The following is a 26,377-nucleotide window of genomic DNA, read 5'->3' as shown; positions in this document are numbered from 1 at the left end:
TCGACTTCTGCCTAGTGACAGCACTGGGATGTGAGGTATATTTCACGAAAAGCCTAGAAGCTGAGTGATCAAATGTTTCAATTCATTGATAAATTACAAAAATATCAGGGAGATTATTTAATTTAGAGCAAAATGAAACAGACAATAGCTTATTTCCTCCTCTCACCCTCACCTGAAAACAAGCAGTATATTCTTGATGTTGGAATAGATTGAAGGAAAAAAAAATGGTCTTGATATTTTATAGCTTCTCCTATCAAGAGGTAGAGTCTAGTTCTCCTCCCCTTGAAGCTGGGCATGGGTACGTGACTTGCTTGGGCCAACAGCACATTAATAAACGTGACAGCAGAAAAAAGTGCTTCTGCACTGGGCTGTGCTCTCTCTTGCTGCTTGTAGAACACAGCTACTTTGTGAAGAAGCTCAAGATAACGTATTGGACTCTAGAGACTTGTAATGTGGACTTGTACCCCACCACCCTAACCATCAGCCTGTGAGTGACAACATTGAGGACCAACCAGCCCCCAGCCTGCCTGCCAATTGCCTGCAGCCATGTGTAAGCCAGGCAAGATGAGAAAAACCACTCAGCTGACCCTAGACCAAATTGCCAACCCACAGAATCATGAGCTAACTAAGTGACATTGGTTTAAGCAACTAAGTTTTGGGGTGGTGGTGAATACACTAAAGGTTAACTGATCCAGATGTGTTTTTAACCTCACCTTCTCCATGTGCATACTTGCACGTGAGTGTGCACACACATACAGTGACTTCCCTGAATGAAAAACGGTATTCTCCTCATCCTCTCTGATGCACACACACTCACACATATACACACACACAGGCACAAACACAAAGCCCACATACCTGAAAATAAGCAGTATTCTCTTTCACATGCTGCTCAACACACAAGCACAGCTGCTTCATCCACTGCAACTGGGACTGGACAGCAGCATTGTAAGCCTGCAGCAACCAAGCACACAGACAGAAGGGCATGAGTTTAACAGACCCAAAATATATGTGCAATGCTCTCTTACAAGTACAACTCTGCTAATGATAGATAGGCCTACAGAAGATACATGGAGATACTAGACTGGCATCTGCCCAACGCTTCCCATGAGAAAAAGGCTTATCTTTCATCCAACATGGCTTTGTTAGAGGGGGTTAAATAGAAAAGGCCTCTTCCGCACTCAGTCGCAACTAAATGATCTGGTCAGCAAACCCCAGGCATAAATAAATCCCTTCTGGACTCCTCCACTGTCTCTGTCCTCTGAGGAAAGGCACCACACCAACAAGAGATAGGATCTGTCTGGAAAGTTATTTGAAAAAATATGATTCCAGTAACTTTCCCCATGAAGTTAGAAGTCAATATCTCATTTATTGTTTCTCATAGTATTTTCCTTAGATTATCAAAACAGTTTACAGTCTTTTGGAGGCTAGGATGAAAAGCGAGAAGACTCAAGACAAATGACCACTGATACTTCCTCCAGGTCTTTCAGAACAAAGCCTCTGATTTGAATATTTTTGTAACAACCACCTCTGAGCACTTGACCCTCACACATTCTCAAGTCACATACCTCCACAGTCTGCTTGGCTGGGTGGTTCTCAAGTGACAGCAGCTCTGCTGTATCTTGTAGAGACCGAAACACATCCTGTTTCTCCTCCAGTTCCATTGTCAACTCCTGAAAAATGATTTCAATTTTATGCAATAAGTGCTATTAAGGGAGGAGTAACATAAACAAAAAGCTGTGTTGCCTGCCCTGCTTTAAAGGAGCCTACAACACAGGGTTAGTGCCAAAATGAGAAGAATAACTAGTATATGCCAGAGGACTTAAGAGAAGAGCAAAAATGCTGGAATTACTGGAGAATGATTCACAAAGGATATAGGACCTGAGCCAGACCTGAGTGAGTGGGGGAACACAGGATAAGCACTGGAGGCAGAGAAAGGAGATAACTTGGCTTGGAGTGGCACCCACCTAACACAGTACCTGACACACCAGTAGATTCGTATCACTGACTGGCGGGCTTTGCTCAGACTGTGGTGCCCTCCTCTCGCTCTAAATTCTATTAACACTACAGGACCCAATTTAGATGCCAGTTCCTCTGGGAAGCTGGGTACTGATCCTTGCTATCAGATTTGATCCCTTCTCCTTGATGCTCTCCAAACACTTTCTTCATATCTCTATCATAGCCTAATTTCTGTTCTCACATAGACTATTTATTGTATTATCACATCTATTCTCTCTTCTTTACTTCAGAAGAATCACCTACCATTCTCTAATCAGGAGATGCTCATATTTTTTTTAAGAACTCTAATGGAATTAAAGCATCTAAAGTAACTGTTAGTAAAAAAAGCTTCCTATTTGCATAGGGTTTACAAAATCCTTAAAAATCCTCTGAGATATGGAAATACTAAAGGTAGCAAAAAAAACAACCCTACTTGTATTCACTGAAAAGAATAAAAATTATAGTATCATTGTCCAATGCTGAATTTTCCTTCTCATTTTACAAATAAAGATTCTGACCAAAAAATTATTAAATAAAGAAAATTCAGAATTTGTGAGAAGCCAAGAGTATACCTCAGTTAAATAATACTAAGCCCTACACTAAGTGCTTTGTCCATATTAGCTTATTAAACCTTACTCAATCTTTTACACAGTCCATAAAATGGTACTATTATCCATTTTACAGAGGTCCAGAGAGATTAAATGACTTGCCCAAGGTCACAGAGCTAGTAAGTGGAGGAATATGAATTTGAATTTAGCTCTATCTCACTCCAAAGCCTATAATCTTAACCACAAAACTATATTGCTTCTGAAATGACTCAACTTGCAGGCTGCTTTCTTCACCCAAGACACTGCCTTTCTAAACTCATTCTAAACAAATTCACTCTAGGGCTCGAATTCCCCTCTCTCCACATACACTTCTCACATGCACAGATACGTTAAGCAGGATGCCTACTTCTACCTAGCAGAATGCAAATCCAGAAATGCGAGCTCTCAGCAGACTAGCCCCTCTGGCTCCTTCTGCTGCTATTATAAATATGACAGGCCTGTTGTGCTAGACTCACAGAGAAGTAATTTCTCTTGGCTGAGATATTGGGATTGTTGTCACTCCAATCATATGCTAGTTCCTCCTCCTCCTTCTCATTCAACCAGATCAACTCAGCTGTAGCTCTGGACACAAATTTATGCAGGCTCTGAAGGTGCCTCATCCGGAAGCTAGAAGTTTCCTAGACAAAGCAAATATGACAAGGTTAGACTGCCAGGCTTTCATCTGTAGAAGATAGCACATTTGACATCAAAGCAAAGAATAACCCAGGAAATCAATTTAGCCTCGCTTTTTCATCTCTGGGTCCTTCTCCACAGACTCAAATTTAGTACAAGTTTGATACAGAACTCCCAGAGCCATTGTCAATCCTGCCTAGAAGTTAGAACTCAGCTGGCCTTTGTGGGTCTCCCTGGATAAAGAATGATCCTGGGCCTGTCCTACCCTGAACAATTTTGAAAGACAGGAATGAAGGACAACAGTTAGAAGAAGAGTCCCCTTCCTGCCAACCTCAAACTTTTAGTTTTGGTGTCTCAAAGCACACATAGCCATTGTTTTGGCGAAGCATGATAACTACAATAGGTTCTACTTAAAACTTTCTGGGGCAGTGGTTTCCGATCCATTAAGAAAATTGATAAAATGTTATAATACATATGAACAATCGCACAGTAAATGATATAACCTAATAAACAGAAAAACCAAAACAGGGTCAAACTATGAGTTTTCTGAATTAGGGAAGAGAATTCTTTGTAGGGAACTAGAATCTCCATGAAAAGAACATAAGAGAGTTAGCCAAAACTCACCTTCAATTTACAATACTGTGTCTCCAGCTTTCCAAGAGTTTCAACATAACTGGTATGGAAATTTTGGGACATTTTTCCCTGATAAGAAAGGAATGAAATAAAAATACATTAGAGAAAGAGTAAGTAAACTATATCTATGATGTGGTTTCAACTATGTAAATACTATGTCTGCACAGAGATAGGGATTGGCTACTCTGAGAAAACAGACAACAAATCTCTGGGTCAGATTTCATAGCTAGGAGCAGCACTAAATGAGGAACAGTTCAGCAGGGTGACTGCAACTGACAGACCTCACTGTCTTGTGCTTCCATTAATTCTGGGAGGTTTCTAAGGAAAACCTAAGCCTGATGATTCCCAAACTACTCAATTGCTTTTTTGAAGGGGAAAGTGGAAATAAAAAATGGGTAGATAGAATGAAGGAGGGAGAAGAAAGAGTGAACGAAGAGTTTCTCTATAGCAGCTCTCTATTAGAGGCAGACGGTGAATGGAAAGATAACAAACTTTTGGGGCAGAGGGCCTGAGTTTGGAAACTGAATCCACTACTTACTAATTTTCACCTTAGCTTTCAGTATCACTTTTTAGTTAAAAAAAAAAAAGGGGGGGGTGCTAAAAAAATACCTTTCTCACAAGGTTATTTCAAAGAGCAAAAGAGACACTTCATGTGAAAAGGGAATTAGTTGTAAAGGGCTGCTCATGGTTGTCATTCTTTTCCAGAGCCCCTTCCTTGTTAGAAACAGCTGTACTGTGCATGCTGCTCTGTTACCTACCCCGTCCCACCCACCCACGATGGATTCTGAATGCCACGCACCTCGTACAACCTGGCCTCTTTGACACTTGAGCCCAGTTCTTCCACACTGGTGTGAATATGCTGCTGTGTTTCCAGCTGCAACTCCACACTAGGCAGGTCATTGCCCCACTCTGCTCGCTCCAGTTTCATCTAAAAAAGAAAAAAATACATATATAATAATTTACAGCTGAGGTGGCAGAAGAAGAAAATTGTCAGAATCAATATCTGGACAAGGGGTTTGGGGTAAAAGACTGAGCAAAAGGACATCTAAACCATCTCCATCACCGCCTATTACAGGAAAACATGCGATCATCACCCCCAAGGAGCTGGAGACTAAACCCCACCAACCATAGCAGCAGAGGCAACCTTTATGCTGCGTTATGGGAATACATTCCTGAATTTACCATCCAGAAAGGTGTTTCCACAGGCTGAAGAGGCTTAACTTTATAGTTTAGGAGTCTCCCTTTATGGAGTCTCTTCATTTCACAATCAGAATAGATATAAGAAAAAAATATCACGGCATCAACTACTGGCCAATGGAAGATAATTTTAAAACAGTTAGCTTGTCTCTGGATATTTTCCTTTATTGGTACATGGGGAATCCATCATCAGGAGATGGGAAGAATTTAATACAAAACAAAAGAGTTAGAAGGATAAGAAGGACAATATGGAACTTGAAGCATCATCCTAGAATACATATAAATAGCGCCCCTAAGAATTGTGAAACACAGCATCCTTGCTTAAACTTAAGAGCTAAGACCAACAACAAAAAGTGAAAAATAAGCTCCTCTGCCAATGAGGAAATTTCAGAAAAGATAACAGATTTATAGATTCTGGAGTTTCTCCTACGAGCTCCACTTAGGGCACAGTTAGCTGAAGGGAAGAGATTCCCAAAGGGCTTCAAATCAGAAAAGCCTATGCTATTCACTGTGGAATTTTGATGCTTTGATCCCATCCACTTAAAATTTAAGGAAAAGGGGGTGTGGGTCCTAGACAGCATCAATAATTAAGGGAATCTATACAATGGGTATAGAGCAACCTGGTCCTCTTAGACAAGCTGCTGGATCCAGTAAACCTTAGTGCACTACACAAGCATTTGGAACATACACCCACCTGCATTTCTTCTACCCAAGAGAGTAGCTCATACACAAATCGGAGATTGCCTTCATCTTCAGAGGAGGAGATAGACACAAGTTCAGCCCGAGTCATCGGCTTTCGGAACCAGGAGGTAGAAGAAGAATGGGTTCCCTTGGTCAGGGGTTCTGCCTTCAGATGAGTAGTGGTTAAAGTAGAGGGTGAAACCAGTTCAAGTGAAGTGAAATGGCCCTTCCGATACAAGTTTGTGCACTCTAGACGCAAGGTGACCAGCTCATCTTGTAGACGCATGACCCTGAAATGGAAGAGAAAGAAGGAAGAGATTTAAATCTGTAACATACTTTTTAAGATAAAAACCTTCCCTACCCATTTGACAAAGATGAGGTAAAAATAAAAATGAGATCATATCAGGAAAAGTGTTTTGAGAAAGAAAAAGTGTTATATGAGCCTAAGGTGGTATTATTAACATCTTCATCGTTTAGAGTTGTCTTTGAGGCAGATGTCAAATAAGGGTGCTAATTGGAGACAAGCAAACCAACACATTTATATAACTCCTGCATGGTCTAATAGAATAAACAAGGGATTAGGGCCAAAAGATGTGGGTTCTAGTCTTGGCTCCATGCAAACCATGTGACTTAGATGATCCTCATCCCCTCTCTGGGTGTTGGTTTCCTCCTCTACAAAATGATGCATTGGATCACCAGCAGTTCTATAATTTTTTATTTATTTATTTTTCCCCCAAAGCCCCAGTAAATAGTTGTATGTCATAGCTGCACATCCTTCTAGTTGCTGTATGTGGGACGCGGCCTCAGCATGGCCGGAGAAGCGGTGCGTCGGTGCGCGCCCGGGATCTGAACCCGGGCCGCCAGTAGCGGAGCGCGTGCACTCAACCGCTAAGCCACGGGGCCGGCCCTCACCAGCAGTTCTAAACAAGACGTGGCATCACACCCCTGTAGGTCGCTCTGAAATATGTGGGGCCGTTATAAGATGCCACAATGATTAGAGAATCCTACAGGTACTTAGAGGGCAAGGGCCTGCAATAACGGGGAACCGTCTTCCACCATGAGAATTTTCCTGCCCAAAATACCTGCAGGATCCCCATTGGGACACTGACCTCTAAGATTCAAGTTACAAGATTCAGTGCCTGACTCTTGACCATGAGCCTCAGCAGTGTGCAAGCCCTCCATTTGAGTCCCGTGTTCCTCACCTAAAAGCCAGCTCTTCCAGCTGGTAATAATTCTCATCCCGTAGGATCTGGAGATCCACCTGCAGCTGCCTGATAAGACCTTCACATTCCTGAATGTACATGATGACATCTGACTCGCACTGGACTGGCTGTCCTGATTCCAGATGAGCAGCATCCTGAGAGAGAAAGGAAGAATAAGAGTGGAAAAACTCCCACCCAAGGGAGCCAAGGGAGCCAAGGGGTGCACTGCAATTCCAAGAGTAAGTAACACAGCTGGATTCCTCAACTGTTAACGTCAACCATCAGAGCACAGGGTGAGAAGTGGAAAACATGTGACTTAAGAAGTGAGACAAAACAGTCAGAGACTTACAGCCTGCAGTGTATTCTTAGCTAGTGTCAGTTTTTCTTCACAGTTCAAAGCACCATTCTGGATTTTGTTTGCAATCTGTAGCAGCAATTCCAGCCTAAAATAAGATAAAAACCATTGTCAAGTGCAGGGGTCAAAGCAGCCCAGTAAGTAATGTGAGATCACCTTCAGGCTCTGGACCTACCTCTCTACAGCTGGTCGAAGCGATTTCTCTCGCTCCAGCATCTCAATGATGAGCTTTCCCCACTCTTCTTCCACATCGTTAGGGTGATAACCTTGAGGCAGTTTAATTCGGCCAAATTCAATCCACACCTAAAAAAACCCAGAGAGACTTTTTTAGTCCAAAAACACAGCCATGCCCTCAGGCCTCCGTTTCTAGTTATTCTTTGTGCATCACTTCTTGCTTCTTTACCCAGCCATTCAGTAGTATTTCTCATTGTCTAATAAGAGTAAACAACAGAATATTTAGCAGTACCTAACCTTGAGGTAAGAGCAAAAAAAGTCACCTCTAAAATACAGGGACTACCTGCTCTAAGTCCTTCCATTCTTTCTACATTTTCCATAAATCCTCCTGTCCTCTCAATAACCCCCATTCTGGAAAGGTTAAATGCCCATTTCTACAGCTTCAAATTCCCTAGGAATCAAAATGTGAATGGAAGTCTCTTTTCTTTCCATCATAGCAAATGAATTAGCTTCCCTCTAAGAAACAGGAAAACATCCACAAAACTCAAGATTTCTGAATAACTGTATGCCATTTTTCAATAGGCCCTCTAAAAAATAGATGTTGATACTGTCCCTTTACCATAAATTTCAAGAGCAGCCTGAGGGTGATGCTAGATTTGTCACCCTGAGAATATTGCTGTTAATGCAGGTTGGGAGGACGATGCAGGGATTCTGGACTAAGCAACAACAGGGTAAAGAGCAAACTCAAGTCTCAGCGAAGGATAAGTTTCCTTACCTCTAACAATTTATATAATTCCTCAATCCTTCCTTTTTCTCGCTCCTTGGCCAGAATTTCTGTTTCTTTGAAGTGTATATATTGGTTATAAAGTGCCTAGAAAATTAATATTTGGTGAATGAATGAATGGATGCAAGCAACCTGGCCCAGTTTTTCATACCACCTCACCCAGAAGCCAGCAGCAACAAGCTCTGAGATTTACTCTCTAGAATGAATTTATAAAAAATGATTTAAATCCATGACTTTACCTTTAGTTCAACAGGATTCTGGGGAAAAGATTTATCTGACATCAGTATTATATGCTGTTTGATCCAGGGAATGAGGGAGTCCACTCGGCTTTGGTATTCTTGCCACCTGGAGTCTACTTCCTATTGCCAAAAGGTAGACATCACACACCTTCTGATTAGCAGTATGCAAAACAAGCACCGGAGAAAGTAGCTTAGGCCATTCCAAACCACACGAAATCCTTTTCCTCTAATTGCCTACACAGCTGCTCGGTTTAACGCTCAGAGTCCCCGCTTCAAAGCTCCTCAAGGGCTCTCAAGATGGGATTCAACTGCCTGACACCTAGAATAGTCTATGCAGGATGCTACAAAATTAGTGATATCTAGACTCCTTCCCAGGGACCAAGGACAATGCCCATGTATAAAGAAGATGTGGATTCAGTTTGCTCTGTATAAAAAGTGCTCTGTATAGAATGAGTGCTTAAGAAACATAGTCTAATTAATATATTCCACCCAAACAAATCAAAGTCACAAGGTATTTTAGGAAACTGTTCTTTTACCGTAGCACTGATCCCTTCTCCACCCTCAGGGACTTTAGGGAAGGCATCATAAATGGAAGACACATAAGTGATTACAGACTTCTCATCTGGAGATGGCACATCCACATCTGGGAGAGAGTGTAAGAAATTTCTTAGTCAAAACAAAAGAACCTGCCAGGAGAAGGAATAGTGAGTATATGCTAAACTTACTCAACTTCGGTGAACTCTCACCTTCTGCATCCAGTAACCGGGTGACCCCCAGTCTTTCTGCCACTTCAAAAGCCTGTTCCAGATTCTCTCGGTTACTTTGGATTTGTACCCTCTCCATATCTACCAGATCAGGTCTGTAAAAGTCCACCAAGGCACGTGAAAAAATCCACACCATCTACACATCACACATGAGTTCACACAAAGAATCCTCTTAAAAGTACTTAGAGCTAAAAAACACTGAGTGAGTTAGAGAGAAAGCAGGAGGTTTAGAGAAGTACTAATCTCATTTTTAATTACACACCAGGAGCCCAGTGCTCCCTAATTCTAAACTCACACAATAGTCGGTTTGTTGGATTTCATGGGAAAGGTACCATAAACTAGTACAGAGTGAAAACTGAGGCATGTTTATGACCACTAAGAGTGCAATAATTTTGATTTCTGTCATTCAAAATTCCTATCTTCTTCACTCATCTCACCCCAGCCACCTGCTGTTCCTCAACCACTCCAAGCAAGCCCCTACTTCAGGCTCTTTGCACTTGCTATTTCCTCCAAGCCACACACTCTGACCCTAGAGGCCTGCATGGCTCACACCCTCATGGCTCTGCTCGAACATCCTCATCAGAGAGGCCATCTCCGACCACCTTGTCCAAAGTACCATAAACCCTGTCACTCTCTATCCCTCCACTGCACTTACCACCGTATAACAGAATACATTTATCTGTTTATTGCCTATTTTCCCCGCTGGAAGGTAAGCTCCAAGAGAGCAAGAGCTTTTGCTGTTTTCTTCACTGCTCTATGTGTCCAGTGCCTTGAATAGTAGGAGTTCAATACATATTTCTTTTTTAAATGAATAAAATGAATGAGAACCTTGATTCTTGGTTGAGGGGAAGAGTGGTACTATAACTAATTACAAACAAGAGATGAGAAGAAGCCCCTCCAGGCACACTGAAATTCCACCATAGTTACCTGTATCGGTGAATAAGTGCATTGAACATCTTCCCATCACTCCAGCAGGAGGAAAAGTTGGTGCATTTGATTCCTGTGTAACCAGCTGTCACCTTCTGGGTCCACAGGAGCAGCTTCTCCTTGGCTGACATGTCCCCTGATTCTCCACTAATGTAGATGTCAGAGATCTGCCGAAAGACAGGACGTGGAGCAATTTAGTATAAATAAGACGAAGTCTTTTAACCTTCTCTTCTTCATACACTATGTCTCCTAGAAAAAGAGGAAGATGCATGGCTGGCAGCACTTCAGATGACGACCCCAACATATATTTACTCTCTTTGGTAGTCAAAGAAATGCAAATCAAAACCATGAGAGGTCATTTTTTCACCTATCAAATTAGGAAATTTTCTTTGTGTGAAGAAGATCAGCCCTGAGCTAAAAGCTAAAATCTGATGCCAATCCTCCTTTTTTTTTTTTTTTTTTTTGCTGAGGAAGATTGGCCCTGGGCTAACATCCGTGCCCATCTTCCTCCACGTTATGTGGGACGCCGCCACAGCTTGGCTTGACAAGTGGTGCATCGGTGCACACCTGGGATCCGAACCTGCGAACCCTCGGGTCGCTGAAGCAGAGCACGTGCACCTAACCTCTAGGCCACTGGGCCAGCCCCAGGATATTTTTTTTCTAATGATACTATTCAGCATTGGAGAGAATATCTAACATTGGATATTCTCACACTGCCACTGGTGAGAGTATAAATGAAATAAGTTCTCTGGATGGCAGTTTTGAAGCAAAAGTCTTAAAATATACATATACTTCACAGAAAACCAGAGACGAGCACAAAATATTTTACACAATAATGTTTAACAAAACAAAAATATTATCAAAACATGATAAACATTATAGCAAAAAGCTATAGAGCTTAAACTCTAATAAAGAATTGATTGATTACAAATTATAGCACATACACGTCAGAATTCTTTGTAGCACTTAAAAAGGTATGCTTTAGAAAATTTTAATGACATAGGAAAATGATAACCATATTTTATAGAAAGCAAAAGAATACAAACAAAATAATATATATAATCATATATACATATGCATAATGTATGTGATAGATGCATGTATGTATGTGAGTGTAAATACAGAAGAGAAATACACCAAACTAGTAATCATAGTTATTTCTAAATGATAGCATTATGTGATATTTATATTTTCCAAATCTTCTATATCTATGTGTATTTTTTAATAAGAAAAAAAGTTATTTTAAGAAATCCCCCTTGGGCCGGCCCCGTGGCTTAGCGGTTAAGCGCGCGTGCTCCGCTACTGGCGGCCTGGGTTCGGATCCCGGGTGCGCACCGACGCACTGCTTCTCAGGCCATGCTGAGGCCGTGTCCCACATATAGCAATTAGAAGGATGTGCAACTATGACATACAACTATCTACTGGGGCTTTGGGTGGGGGGGGAAGGAGGAGGATTGGCAATAGATGTTAGCTCAGAGCCGGTCTTCCTCAGCAAAAAGAGGAGGATTAGTATGGATGTTAGCTCAGGGCTGATCTTCCTCACAAAAAAAAAAAAGAAAGAAATCCCCCAAGTCTAGTATAAGACCTACTTTAGAGAGACAGCAGTGTGGGAGAGGACAAAGTGCACAGCTTTGATTCCATACAAATCTGGATTTGAATCTCAACTTTACTGACTGCAAGTTGGACCTCAGTTGTAACATCTGTAAAGTGGAAATAACACCTACTACCTTTTCAGGATTGCTGTGATAACCAATGAGACTATACAGTAAAGCATCTAGCCCAAACACAGGGCTATGCACAACAAAGAAAGGTCCCTTCGCTCTTCCTTGTTGGGATGATGGTCTTCCTTCAATTCTTTCTTGTCTGTCTCTTAAGCACTGATAGTAGGTATCATTGTTTAATTAAACGTTATCGCGCATTATTAGCTACTATTTCATATATTTGATCCTATCTCCTCAAGACTATAGGTTTCCTGAGCAGCTGGCAGCATATCTTAACAACCAAAACTATCTAAAACTGAATAGCAGCCACTATGACGGAAGTTGAGATGACGTGGAAGAAATAACCTCCATTTCTGAGAATCAGTGATCGTGGCCCACTGCACCTAGTGTTGTGCTGGTCATATGGAGAAGACAACATGTTTTAATTAATAATCCCTTGATTTATAAATAAAATAATAAAAAATAAACGTATTTTGGGGTAATGCCCACCTAGAATCCTGAGACACATTACTTTTTTGACAGCAAATTTACTTAGCAATTTCAAAGAGATGTGTATAATCAAAAAAGCTTGGGCCAAAATTAACAATGGTTGTCTCCTCTGGAGTGAGACTATGGATAATTTTATTTTCCTTTGACTTTTCTTTTTTTCAGACTTTAAATAACGAGCACACTTTACTTTTATAATGAAAGCTATAAAATACTCTTTAGCAATAAGAAAAAGCATAAGCCTTTGAGTCAGATCTGCATTTGAAAGGAGGCATTTACTAAGAGTGTGACCTCAGGCAAATTACTTAAGCCTCTTGCACCCCATCTTCCCCATACTTAAAATAGGATTATAACTTTCTCATTGGGTCATTATAAGGATTAAATAAGGTGATGTAGGCAAAGTGCCTAGGGAACATGTATTTCCTTCCCATAATAATAAAACAGCATGGGGGCCGGCCCGGTGGCGTAGTGGTTAAGTGCGTGCACTCCGCTGTGGCAGCCTGGGGTTCGGATCCCACGCGCGCACCGACACACCGCTTGTCAAGCCATGCTGTGGGAGCATCCCATATAAAGTGGAGAAAGATGGGCATGGATGTTAGCCCAGGGCCAGTCTTCCTTAGCAAAAAGAGGAGGATTGGCAGATGTTAGCTCAGGGCTAATCTTCCTCACAAAAAAATAAAAATAAAACAAAATAATAAAAGAGCATGCCCAGCACAATTTATGGATCAGGAAGGCAGGGGCATGTCAATGGAACACGTGTCTCTCTCAGTTGTCTCCATCAAGTGCAGCACTGTGAAAGTAGTAGGCTCCCTGGTGGTCAGTACAAGAGGGCCAATTAACAATAAGTCACCTTAGGGCCGGCCCCTAAGGTGGCTTAGTGGTTAAGTGCACGCGCTCTGCTGCTGGCGGCCCGGGTTCGGCTCCCGGCCGTGCACCGACGCACCGCTTCTCCGGCCATGCTGAGGCCACGTCCCACATACAGCAACTAGAAGGATGTGCAGCTATGACATACAACTATCTACTGGGGCTTTGGGGGAAAAAAACTAAATAAATAAAATTATAAAAAACAAAAACAAAAACAATAAGTCACCTCCAAGTCTCTGAAGACTAAATTTATAAACTCAACTCACAATAGATGAAATTAAATATCAGCAGAAGATACTTTAAAATCACAGAAAACAGGGCCAGGGACTTTAACCAACACTTTACTGAAGTATAAAAGAAGGCTGCAGACTAATAAATCTTACTAGAATGTCTGAAGAAAGACTATGAGAACAAAAGAGTGTGGGTAGCCTGCATGGATGGAGTCTAGAAAAGGGAAATCAGTAAGTGTTGACTCCAAGACTGAGATGGTGAAATGGTGGCCTAATCAACAGATTCCAGGATTCTCGTCCCCTTGACAGGTACATTTCTACAGCAGAAACTAGGCTATCAAACTTTGATGATGCCATCTAGTAAGACCATCCTGCAAACCTATCCTCCAGCCACTACCTCTCTGCTCCTACTCCATGTTCACCTGACAACCTTCAGATTATTATTTGTTTCCCGTATAGATATCCTAAAGCAACAAAAGGCACTGAATGGTCGATTCAAATACTCTTATCACTGGGTAGTTATAAATCACATTGTAAATTAATTAATTTACATCAATCAATGTATGTACATACAATAGCAAGTATGATCAATGTGAATCAATCCCCTAAAAGTCAATCGATTCCAGGTACACTGAAAAAAAAATGAGCTACACAGTTGCAAAGCCAAGCATCCAAAGGATCCAACAATGGGTCATGGTGTCCAGGCCATCATCCAGTGAGTTCAGTGTAAACAGCCCCTCTCGAGTACCAATTCTACTCCAGTTCTCCTTAACATATCCCATTTCTTTCATTGTATAGCTTCGCATACATATTAAGGCAAAACATTGTTGGGAACAGGAAATAGATTTGTTCAAGTGAAAAAGGATAGAATTTGAATAAGCAAAATGAAATCCGAGTATTTGGGCTCTTTACCCAAAAAAGAAATTCCAGTTAATTAATTGAAATTGTATGTCCAGTACAACCACAGTCAATCTGTCTGATAGCACCTCCTATCTGCCAATCAAAATATCTTTGTAAATTGCACTGAAAATAGTTCAATGAACAGCTTTATTTCAGATTTTCCACACAGCTGTAATGAGACAGGGAAATGTTTGGGAAAGGAAAAGGAAAATACCCTGTTTGGATGAGGGCCTTTCCTAGACTGTGAACTGGATGAGAAAGACGGGATTGTCGTCACAACCATCTCAGTAATTAAATTTGGCTTTTGTCCATCTCTCCATGTAATGCTCACATGTGATGTCCACAGTGCTGTCCTTTGGGCTATGCAGAAGCTTTTACTTTAATCTCCAAATGCAGAAACCCAGCTTCAGTGTCAGGGAGCTTTCTCCCTCCTCTGGATTTTTAAAAGAAAGCCATTTGGCGAGGGAAGACAGCCTCAATACCATCTCAGAGGCTATGCACATCTACCTGAATTCTCTTTCAACCCACATTTCCCAAGGGTTGATTAATTTCTTCTCTGAAGCATATCTAGAAACTTAATGTGTCCCTAAAAATTCACTATTTACTGAACAACATCTCACCTGTGCTTAACATTGTCAAGCACTATAGAGAAGAACAAAAAAAGTTAAACATCATTTATTCATTCTGTTATTTCTTGAGCAACCACTATGTTCTAGGAGCTGTGCTTAAGTTCCTGTTATCTCAAGATAAAAGCAGAACCTCAGGTGCCAAGCTCAAGCAGTTTAGTGGGGGAGACAACATACTATACAAAGAGATCAGCAAGTAACCCAAACTAACAATGCCAGCCAAGGGACTTTTCTGAGATGACGACATCTATGCTGAGTTTTAATACATAAATAGAAGTTAGCCAAGTGAAAAGGGGGAAACAAAAAATTAGACATGCTTTCCCTGAAAGAACTTAGCTGAGATATGCCATATCTGGCTAAAATAAGGCTACCCCATACATAAGGCAGCTCCAAATTTTCCCAAATGACAACAGACGAATGGAAGAGAAAAATGGAGGAAAGGGAAGCTTTGTGGTTCTCTTGAATATATAAATTTTTAGAAGTTTATTTACACACATATATATATTTAAAATTAAGTAGTACATCTAATGTATTTAGTATTAATGCTTTTTCTACCTTTATATTTCATAAAACTATGTTATTCAAACTCTTCACGTGCATCTTTGACATTAACATCTTTTTCATCAATAAAGCTACTTATAAAAAAAATAAAGCTATGTTTCGAGTGAATTTCCTAGGAAACTTCATCTACATTTCTTTTTAAGATTTTTGAGATATAACAGCACTTTTCTGAATCTATGCTGTCACTGGAAATTTCATCCTCAGACACAAGAATCCAGTTGCATAACATTGGGTTAGCTTTTTTTTCTTTCATTCTATTAGTATTTATTTATGATCTCCATAATGTGACCACTTGCTATGTGTGTGTTTTATAAGTGATATGAGTGATTTTTAAAAAATTTTAAATGTGATTCTTAACATTTTTAATTGAAAAAACTTTTAAATACAGTTACTTTCAACACTTCACATTAGGAGGTTTTATTCCCAAGAACAATAGCTAAAACTTTCTTAGATTTTTGGTCTCTCTCTTCTGTTTAACCAATTATGTCAGATGACCTCTACAGAATTTGATATTGACTGAAATAGCACATGGTGACACAAATTCATTCATCCTTTTTCGAACGGACTATAATTTCACCGAGAGCTCAATAATAAGAAACACTTTATAAAAAGTCAAATACAAAGAGAATCTCTCTCTTCTGAAGGCTAATTTCTGGAGGGGGAAAAAAAAATCTTACCTTTTATTTAGTCATATGTGGTAGCTCACATAAAAGAGTTCCACACAATTTAAGGCCCAAAAAGAGCAAAGGTAATATAGTAAATAGTAATATCCATAGAGGATCTCAGCAGAATGAAAAGCCAGTATGGGCTGGAGTGATAAAAAATATTTCTTCAAGAAGTATGATTTAAACTCATACTTGAAGGACGTTATAGAATAGACACAGAGAAAGAAGAATTCCAGGTAGAAAGTGCATGCAAACAAAGACTGGAAGTTGAGATAAGTTGAAACAGGAATAGTAGATGGTTAAGGGGTTGCCCTGTTAAAACAGGTAGGACTGATATAAAAGACAGTTAAGACTGATATAGGAGAGAAGATTAGGTAAGATAGATTACGGAACGGTTGGAATACCAGGCTGAGAAGTTTGGACTTTCTAAGTCTATTTAAGTCTCAGGGAATGAGACTAGATGTATCGAGCAAATAGATACTAGAGTCTCACGTCCTGAAGTTTCTAGCTGACCTCATCCCACTACAAGGGAAGGCATCAGACTTTGAAAACTTTCATTCAAGAAGCAGATGAGGGCACAATGCAGTAAGTTCATTATGAATGCCTGGCTAGAGGGATCTAAGGGCAACTGTGTTTATGACCAACATCAGCCTTAGGTAATGGTCAGGGGTGCTCCTTTCACTATTCAAATTTAGAGCCGTGGAGGTCTCTCTGCAGAATATAACTAGAATGGAAGTCCTAAGTCATAGAATATGGGCATTTTTCAATTCTCCTAAATATTGGTAAACTACTCTGCAAATAACAGTACCAGTTTACACTTCCACCCACAGGGTCTGAACAGGTTTTTCCATCACTCTATATTCTCGCCTACACTTGGTATTTTCAGACTTTTTATTTTCTGCCAATCTGATGGGTGTAAAATGGTATCTTGTCATTTCAATTTTTATATCTTTGATTACTAGGCAGAAAGACGCGTGTGTATGAGGCATTTGGGTTTCCTTCTTTGTGAACTGCTTATTCCTGGGCTTTCCCTTATTTTTCTACTAGCGTGTTTACCTTTTCCTTGTTCATTTGTAGGGATTCTTTAAATAATATTTATTGTGCTTTACTTGTGTTAACTCATATAATTCTCACAACAACACTACAAAGTACATACTATTCTTATCCTCAATTTACAAATGAGGAAATTGTGTCACAGAGAAGTTAAGTAACTTGCCCCAAAGTACACCGCCAGTAAGTAGTAGAGCTGGAATTCAAACTCAGCCAATCTGGCTCCACTCTCTTAACCACTTCACCTATACGACACTTCATATATTCTAGATATTGATCCTTTTTCAGTATATGTATTCTATAATAATTTTACCATTATTTTTCCTAACTTTCCATTTGAAATGGGAAATTTCAAATATATACAAAAAGAGACAGAACAGTATAATGAACTCCTATGTACCCATCACCCAGTTTCAACTATTATCAATTCATAGCTAATTCTTGTTTCATCTGCACTCCACCCACTTCGCTCCTCCCCTATTATTACGAAGCAAATCCCACACACATCATTTCCTCCATAAACATTTCAGTACGTATCTCTGAAAGATAAGAACTCTTTTTTAAACATAACCACACCATCATTGTTACACTTAAAAAATAATGGTGAGGGCCGGCCCCGTGGTTTAGTGGTTAAGTGCCGGCGCTCCGCTACTGGCGGCCCGGGTTTGGATCCCAGGCATGCACTGACGCACCGCTTCTCTGGCCATGCTGAGGCCGCGTCCCACAAACAGCAACTAGACCAACGTGCAACTATGACATACAACTATCTACTGGGGCTTTGGGGAAGAAAAAAAAAAAAAAAGGAGGAAGATTGGCAATAGATGTTAGCTCAGAGCCGGTCGTCCTCAGCACAAAGAGGAGGATTAGCACGGATGTTAGCTCAGGGCTGATCTTCCTCACACAGAAAAAAAATAAATAATGGTGATTTCTTAGTAACATTTTTTTTTTTTTTTTGGTGAGGGAAATCAGCCCTGATCTAACATCCGTGCTAATCCTCCTCTTTGTGCTGAGGAAGACCGGCTCTGAGCTAACATCTATTGCCAATCTTCCTCCTTTTTTTTTTTTTTCTTCCCCAAAGCCCCAGTAGATAGTTGTATGTCATAGTTGCACGTTGGTCTAGTTGCTGTTTGTGGGACGCGGCCTCAGCATGGCCAGAGAAGCGGTGCGTCAGTGCATGCCTGGGATCCAAACCCGGGCCGCCAGTAGCGGAGCGCCGGCACTTAACCACTAAACCACGGGGCCGGCCCAGTAACATTTTTTTTTTTTAATAATTTTATTTATTTATTTTTCCCCCAAAGCCCCAGTAGATAGTTGTATGTCATAGTTGCACATCCTTCTAGTTGCTTTACGTGGGACGCGGCCTCAGCATGGCGGGAGAAGCGGTGCATCGGTGCGCGCCTGGGATCCGAGCAGGGGCCGCCAGCAGCGGAGCGCGCGCACTTAACCTTAGCTAAGCCACGGGGTCGGCCCCCTAGTAACATTTTTAATTAAGATTTTTTGAAAAAGAAAAAAAATCCTCTCCTAAAAAACTGTAAAACTTTACCTGCTACATTCCTCCAACAGTATCACATGGTTAATTTTGCTTTCTTCTTGCAATATAAAGCCAATATTAGCAAAACAACTCCCTATAATTAAAGAGAAGAAAGGGGAAAGGGATACTTGTAAACTGAAAACCCTGAGCCCAGAAAAAAATATACCAACCGATCTCTTTCCCATCATTTCTACCCCCAATTGTTATCTGACTATTCCCCCAAAATTGTAGGGACTCTAAGGGCTTGTGGCAAAGACACTGGTATAGAGCCAAATTCTTCGTTCAACAGATCCACTAACAGTGTGGGCAGGAGACTGGCAGTGGGAGCCAAGACAGGGAGGAGGATGGGATTTTCAACAATTCTCCTTGTTCCAATAAGCCAGGTATTATAGATATTAATGGCAGCTGGGAGTAGGGAGTCCTTCTGAGAGAACGGGCCAGAGAAGACCTTTGTCTGACATCCAAGTACAACTGCTGTTAACCTGCTTCCATCCTGCTCTTAATGCTAGTCTACTTCTCATTCTGAAAACCGTTTTTGTCAGCTGGCCCCTGTCATCCTGCTTCTGTGTTAACTATTTCCTGACAAGGGAAGAATCAACTATACCAAGTAAATAGGGAAAGCAGGCCATTTATCTTGTATTATCTAAACCCCGCACTCAGCAAGAACCAGAATTAGTTCTCATTTCTCTCTATCTTGAAAACCCACCGTGAGGTTTATGTCCAGCCACAGCCTGGTCCCACTCCCATCAACAAGCCCTGGACTGATCAACAAGAGAGACAATGCAGCCTGAGTCATGCCAAGGAGAGAGACTACTCTGGAACTCTATGTTCTGAGGAGGATTACTACTTTAACATATTAAAAATAAAACAAAACAAGCATCAAAAAACAAACAAAAAACCCCACACTGTTGAACTGCCAGCTCTCCCCTCTTAGCAAGGAGCTGGTGTGTGACTAGCAGCAGCTGCTCTCCTGACCCTGCGTCCTCCCAGTGCTCTCACACTCAGCAGAGGGAACTCAGGCTCCAATCAGATGCTCTCACCTTCAGTCTCAATGCACATTTTACAGGCCTGCCTTATCAGAACACACTGCCTCTGTCTCTCCGGCTGCTGCGGTCCTCAGGCCTTGAGAATAGCCTGCAAGTGAGGGAGTAGCTCCCTAAAGATAGTTCCTTCAGAGACCAATGTGGGTTTCAGGCCCCTTGGCCTTGAGGACTTTCATTCTGAAGGGATTTCACACTAATCTTGAGAAGTTACTTCTTATCTGTCATATAGGGATGGTCAGTCTCTGATCCCCACATCACATGATGGACACAGAGCCTCAGACATGTGTCAGCCGTCTGAGCCAACACTCAGTCACTTCGTTTTTCAGCCTGGGCTATAAGTGAGTAGTCTGGCTGTGTCTGCTCTGAAAGGATAGAAGGGATGGGATGTAGAGCTTGGCTGCCCAGAAGACGCCACATACCCATTTGATTCACATACTGAACAGCCAAAGAATCACATCGCTGTAGATAATGTCAAACTACACATCATGGTCCAAAGGTTTCTCCTACCAATCTTTTCTTTAAGACTCCTCAGAGAGTTATTCGGAACCGCAGTGTGGAGATCTCATACTAAAAGTGCCATGGTCACCTATGATCCATTATCTAGAATTGATTTCCACTAGGAGTCTCTTAAAATTTTATACTCCAAACTTTCTGAAAATCTCACACTCAATTATGAGCATGTATCCTAAAATATTATGATGCCTCCACAACTTCACCTTTAATGCCAGTGGTAACAAAAGAGCAATCAGTTCAGCAGTTTTATCCCCAATTACTCTATGTCCATTCCATACAAAGATAAAGGCTGACTTGGACATTCTCTCTTATCTGATGAAACTCATATACTCATACATCCCACCCCAGCAGCCTCACTGCCTTCCTTCCCACCTTAACACACATACACACACATCCATTTTTATATGGAAAAGCCAAAGGAGGCCCCTTGCCCAACCATGTAATAAATATTTTTCAATGGCCACTTTTTCCTCCAACTGTTGAGTCTCCAAAGTCTATTAAAAAAAAGGGTACTGAGATAGGCCTATCCATGGGGGAAATTCATCCCCCAAGAGGACATTTTAAGCACAGATCAGCTCAAAATTTACGTCTCTCCTCAGCCTCATGCTGTTGGTGACAAGCAGGGCACCAGCAGGTAGGCCACATCCCTGCTCTGCAGACTTTAGGGCAGCTGCCCACAGCCTCAGCAAGGAAATGCCCTATTTCCTCTTCCACCTCTAACTGCTCTGGGATCCTAAAGGGTATTATTTCTTCTGCTGCAGAGGCTGACATGCGGACAAAAGTTCTTCAGTCATTGGTGAATCATAATTTCAGTCACCTACACAATCACACACATACACGCCAGACTTTGTGCCACCCAGGGTCTTGCTGAATCCTCCTCCCCCTCACTGTCCAGATCTCTTGAATTCTCACTTGCTCCTTGACCCTAAAAACATTCACAGCACCCACCACCACCACCACCACCACCTATGCCTCAGTATATACTTCATAAACAAAAACTTGTTAGAGCCATAAACAAGTCCAATCAGGAAACAAACTTTTTTTAGCCTTGAGCTTGCAAACTACCCTAACCCCCCAATCAACTATTCTCCAGATAACTCTATGCCCCTCTCTTCTAATGCTGGAATTAGGAAACAAAAGAGGATTAGCCCTCTCCACCTATAGAAATACTGAATGAGTGTTGTCATTAGCAGTGTCCCCACAGGAGTGGGATTGCATCAGCTCTAGTAAGAATATCACTCTCCGGGGGAGAAGAGCAATTACACTGAAGATAGCTGCCCCACTCCTTAACTCCTTCGACACTCCTCACCCTTTTCACATTCCTCATCCCTCCCACACTCATTTTAGAGATTCACTAGGCCTCCCCATCATCCTTTGTGCTTCACCACAACTTATTGTAGTAGGAAGCTGATAAACTGACCTGCCTGAGAGTAAGTACTACCTAGCATCGCACCTTGAGAGATGACCCCACCAGATAGCTTTAGTAATTATGCTGCATGGTTACCAGGAATCACAGATTCCCCAGAGACAATAAGACTCGGCTTCAAGCATCAAGGGGCAGACCTAAAACAGGTTCTACTTGCCAAGCCCAGCAGTCACTAACTCTCAGTACTCAATATAGGGGTAAGTTTGAGAAGAAGCACCATGATCCCTCACTACTCATCACACTCCACTCTAATAAGTGGGAAGGCCAGAAATCCAAACAGCTGTTCTATTATCCCTTGGACATGCCCACCTACCTCCTCCAGACCCCATGATGGGGTTTGGCCTGCCTCCAAAGAAAGGGTGCCATCCTCTTCTGACAAGGATGTGGAGCTCTTCTCAGGTTCTGTATCTTTAGGCTGGATCCCATGTAAGTGCAGCCCATCGCTGCCATAGCCAGAAGAGGAGGGTAAAATGCTCACGGTCATGCCACTGATGGATAAATCACTCTGAGAAGTAGGCAGTCTGGGGCCCTGGGGGGGCATTCGACCCACATGGGCAGGCTCTGTGCGCCTGTGGCCTCTCGACTGGTCCAGTAGTGATGAAGGAACAGAACGTGCTGTAATCCAGGAACCTGTCTGAGGGGCACTTAAAATACCCTTGGTTCCTCCTCCCACACTCCAGCTATCTGAAAGTAGGTCTTGATTTCCTGTGTCGGTGGGGTAGTCTGTCCTGGGGAAAGTGCTGCTCCAAAATCCAAGCTGAGTATCTCCTTTCTCCACTGCAGTCTCTCCTTGCAAAGGCAGCAGCACAGCCCTGCTACTGCAGGATGCTGTCCTCGGAAATTTCACCAGTTGGCTCACTGACTTCTCACAGTTCCTTTCCGCTGGGTTATCAAGCAGGTGAGCGATGACAGTCATCCCCTCTTCCAGGGAATCCCAGACCCCTCTGGCAACTGATGACTCATTCTCCAACAAAAGGTGGGCAGTCTGGATCTCCCCTTGGAATCTCTCCTTCACCTGCACGATCATCCCCTGATCTCCCACCCCTGAGTTGGGGGCCACCTCGCCAGGCAGTAAAATGTCTGGGGGCGGATGCTCTACCCCTCCCACTCCTTCCTCTCTTCCGAGACTCACTGTTAACTTCCCTAGGGTTTTAGTCTCTTCAATGACTCCAGTTCCTTCCAAGGGTTCTTCCTCATGAGATACCTCAGGAGTAGGGGTTTTCTTCCCCCTCCATTTCCTTTTGAACCGAACTCTTTTCTTAGGAGATATGGGAGCCTTCCCAGGAATAGCTATTGAATCTTTTGGCTCCTTAACACAGCCCAGTGAATTTCCCATCCCTTTCCTCTCCTAATCCCAGCAAAAACGCAGCTAAACCAGTCCTGGGATCCCAGAGAAACCCCAACCTTGGCTTCATCGGATTAGACGCACATTTAAAAACATGCACTATGCCGGCAATCCCTCCAATTCTTTCTCCCTCCCTCCCCTCCTCTGTCTCTTCCAGCCGCTGCCGATTCAGACAGCCATCTTACAGGCTCAGAGCTGCAACAAGACAAATTCAAAGCATCTCACTGCAGTTCAGAAATCACTTGACCTAAAAGCAGACAGAAACCGGATTGGCTGCAGCTTTCTCTCTCCAAATATGAGGTAATTGGAGCACTGCCCGCAGAAACACAAACAGAAAGCAAAAAGGAACTAGAAACCAGAGGAGGGGAGAAATTAGGGAGGGTGAGGAGGGGATGTAAGAGTAAAGGGAAAAGGGAGGGGAAAGAAGGAAGAAGAGGCCATGGGAAAAGGTAATGTGAAGGAAGGAGGAGGAGAAAGAGGGGGGGAAAGCAAACCAGCGCGCTGGTACCAACCAGGAAGGGAAGGGCCAGGAAGAACCATGGCTGGGGATGCGGCAGTTATGGCCCCCAGACTCTGAAAGGAAACAGATTTGAATTGTTGCACCAAGATGTCCAAAAGAAAATATCAAGCAAGACAGACACATTCTCACTTTTTTCAGGTCAGAAACAATAACACTATTTTAATCAAATTATAACCCGAAGAGAGACCAGAGCCTAATCCTTATAGTTAAGAAAAGAAACAGAGGCTTTAAAGATCTAGCCTATAGCACTTATTTCCCTCCTTTTCCAAGAAACAAAAAGGAAAGAGAAAGAAAGATCTGTTAATTCTGCTGGCCAATGACACACAGAAGAAAAACCCGGAAATCAGTTTTGAGTATAGTATAGGGACACTGGGTAAAAAGGATACCGCTTTGAAATACAACAGAGAAGCAGCATCTCTGCTGAACAATAGTTAACACAAATGCTCAACAGTAATTATTGCTGCTGCTGCTGATGATGAAAGCTAACATTTTTTTAAGCGTTTGTTATGTGCCAAGCCTTGTGCTAAGCTATGGATTATCTCATTTAATTCTCACAGTAACCATATGAGGTCAAAACTATTATTTTACATTTTACAAGTAAAGAAACTGAAGTTTAAGAAAGTTGATTAACTTGCTCAAAGCTATACAGCTAGTAAGTGGCAAAGCCAGAACATGAACTCCTGTTTGACAGTTAATTTCAACTCCATGTTACACTACCTTCTAACCTTCTAACCGTGGCAGGGATGGAAGTCTGTACTCAAGTAAAACAGGAAGACACCCCACTGTTCTGAACTGGCAACTAGACTCAAACAAACAGATAACACCTGCTATTTGGGAGAAATAGAGGAAGCTGATAAAGTGAGGCCCAGATGGTTTTCACTCAGATTGCAGTAGGGCAGGAAGTCTGAAGTACAGGTCTAAAAAGTTGGATTCAAAAATCACTCTGTTATGTCAATGAGATTGGCCTACCTTGATTTTTCAGTATAGTGTCTGACAGATGAGATAACACCACAACCCAAAGAGTAGAGTGGAAGGAAAGAGGTTATATGTATTTCTTCCCTACTGCAGCTGTTTATTCTATACCAAAAGCATGCAGACCACACAGCAGAAATAGCCTGCCTGGCTCTACGTCAGCCCTAAAGACTTGTATCAGCACAGCGCTACCCACCTTTCCTGAAAACCTGAAAAATGCCCCTCACAAAAGGAAAACAAGAAGTAGTCCTAAAGCAATAGCTCCTACACAACTGCTTCTGAGACCTATTGATGCACCATCTGCCTCACAAATGCAGTAGGTGTTTCTCCCCACAGCCTTTCCCTAAGGCTGACTACAAGGCTGCAGTACCATCTTATGGCCATCATAAACCAAAGCAAGAAACAAGACCAGGAGATTAGCATGGGAGAAAAATTCAATTAGACATCAAGAAACCATTTAATCAGCAAAAAATCTGACATTACAATATAATTCTCTAGGCAGGCACCATGCCTTCTCTCCTCCAATGAAGAGAATTGGAACTACAGAACTCTTCAGAAGCACACCCCAAGGCCCATGCTTGAATTTTTTTTTTTCTTTTTTTGTGAGGAAGATTGTCCCTGAGCTAACATCTGTGCCAATCTTCCTCTATTTTGTATATGGGACACCACCACAGCATGGCTTGAGGAGCGGAGTGTAGGTCCATGTCCGGAATCCGAACCCATGAACCCCGGGCCGCCAAAGCAGAGTGCACAAACTTAATCACTACACCACTGGGCTGGCCCCAGGCTTGAATTTTATTCATGAAATACAGGCAATCCAAATTTCTGAAACTGATCAACTCAGGGGCAGGAGAGACAGCTGCTTAACGAGACTGCTGCTGCTGCAGGGTTTCTCTGACAGAGAAGTCTGACAGAACCTAGCATATTTACTTCTGGGAGCCTTTTCTTTTTTAAACTTCTGCAAGTCAGACAAATCAGGCCTTCATTTCCTTCTGTTTCCAAGGAAAACTGGTCTAGGAAAAGAGCAGGTATTTCAGTTTAAGGTAGAACAGGGTTCAAATTCCCAGCTCTATTAACTTAGGAAGCAAGTAACTAACTTGCTTGGTGATTCAGTTTCCTTGCCTGTAAAATGTGGATACTACCACCTACTTAATGGGGTTCTAGAGAGGATTAAGGAGATAATGTCTATAAAGCGCTGGGCTCAGTGCTTGGTCTACAGCATATCCCTTTTCTTCCTATTTATTACTGGAGCTAAAAGGTATGAGATATTCCACCACCACCACCACCAGGGTCTTAATATACTCTTTTTCTTGACTAGGCTCTAAGTAGGTATGTTCCCAGGTCCAAAGTCTGGGTGCTTGTTTTTCTTCACAGGGCCTCTGCTTCCACTATTTTACTAAGTCAGTTAACTCTGATCACCAGGACTTTCCCTTGGACCATCTTCTCATCCAGCCTGAGCTCTAAACATGGTCTGCTACTTCTGGAAAAGCGGACTTCTAGGGCCCACCTATTCTTCACGTGTTCTCCTTCAGCTTTTTCTAGCTAACTGTTTACCGCCCATAGGTCTCCCATAGAGACAGCCAGAGTGACAGAGCTCATTCACTCATTCCACAAACATGAATGGTGCCCCATTGAAAAGCCAGGCACTAAGTGCCATAAAGTGCACAAAAACGTAAACATCAAGTCTACCCAGCTAAGACCACTCTTTACCCAAACTCTCTGATTTTTTTTTATTTCAGAGTGCTAGAAA

General features: G+C 42.0%; 2 protein-coding genes across 11 annotated transcripts in view; both read right to left on the bottom strand.

Moving 5' to 3' along the window:
- MACF1 (microtubule actin crosslinking factor 1) overlaps positions 1-26,377 on the bottom strand; it is a 330,156-nt gene that overhangs the window by 157,615 nt on the left and 146,164 nt on the right. For all 10 annotated transcript variants that reach the window (XM_058553754.1, XM_058553763.1, XM_058553761.1 and 7 more), the window contains exons 6-19: positions 10,175-10,341; positions 9,230-9,342; positions 9,020-9,126; positions 8,484-8,603; positions 8,236-8,331; positions 7,462-7,589; positions 7,281-7,374; positions 6,932-7,086; positions 5,743-6,019; positions 4,651-4,779; positions 3,843-3,920; positions 3,062-3,223; positions 1,569-1,673; positions 859-954 (exon numbers count right to left, since the gene is read on the bottom strand). In XM_058553754.1, coding sequence (XP_058409737.1) covers positions 859-954; positions 1,569-1,673; positions 3,062-3,223; positions 3,843-3,920; positions 4,651-4,779; positions 5,743-6,019; positions 6,932-7,086; positions 7,281-7,374; positions 7,462-7,589; positions 8,236-8,331; positions 8,484-8,603; positions 9,020-9,126; positions 9,230-9,342; positions 10,175-10,341 — 1,827 coding nt within the window. The remainder of the gene's footprint in view (positions 1-858; positions 955-1,568; positions 1,674-3,061; positions 3,224-3,842; positions 3,921-4,650; positions 4,780-5,742; positions 6,020-6,931; positions 7,087-7,280; positions 7,375-7,461; positions 7,590-8,235; positions 8,332-8,483; positions 8,604-9,019; positions 9,127-9,229; positions 9,343-10,174; positions 10,342-26,377) is intronic.
- On the bottom strand, positions 21,681-23,213 carry LOC131413183 (uncharacterized). The gene has a single exon (XM_058553772.1). The coding sequence runs from the start codon at positions 23,124-23,126 to the stop codon at positions 22,020-22,022; it is 1,107 nt and encodes a 368-aa protein (XP_058409755.1). The 5' UTR covers positions 23,127-23,213; the 3' UTR covers positions 21,681-22,019.

This window comes from Diceros bicornis, chromosome 13, assembly GCF_020826845.1.
Source record: "Diceros bicornis minor isolate mBicDic1 chromosome 13, mDicBic1.mat.cur, whole genome shotgun sequence".
Classification (NCBI taxonomy): domain Eukaryota; kingdom Metazoa; phylum Chordata; class Mammalia; order Perissodactyla; family Rhinocerotidae; genus Diceros; species Diceros bicornis.
The sequence above is the reverse complement of the archived record's forward strand: the minus strand, read 5'-3'. Positions and strand labels throughout refer to the sequence as shown.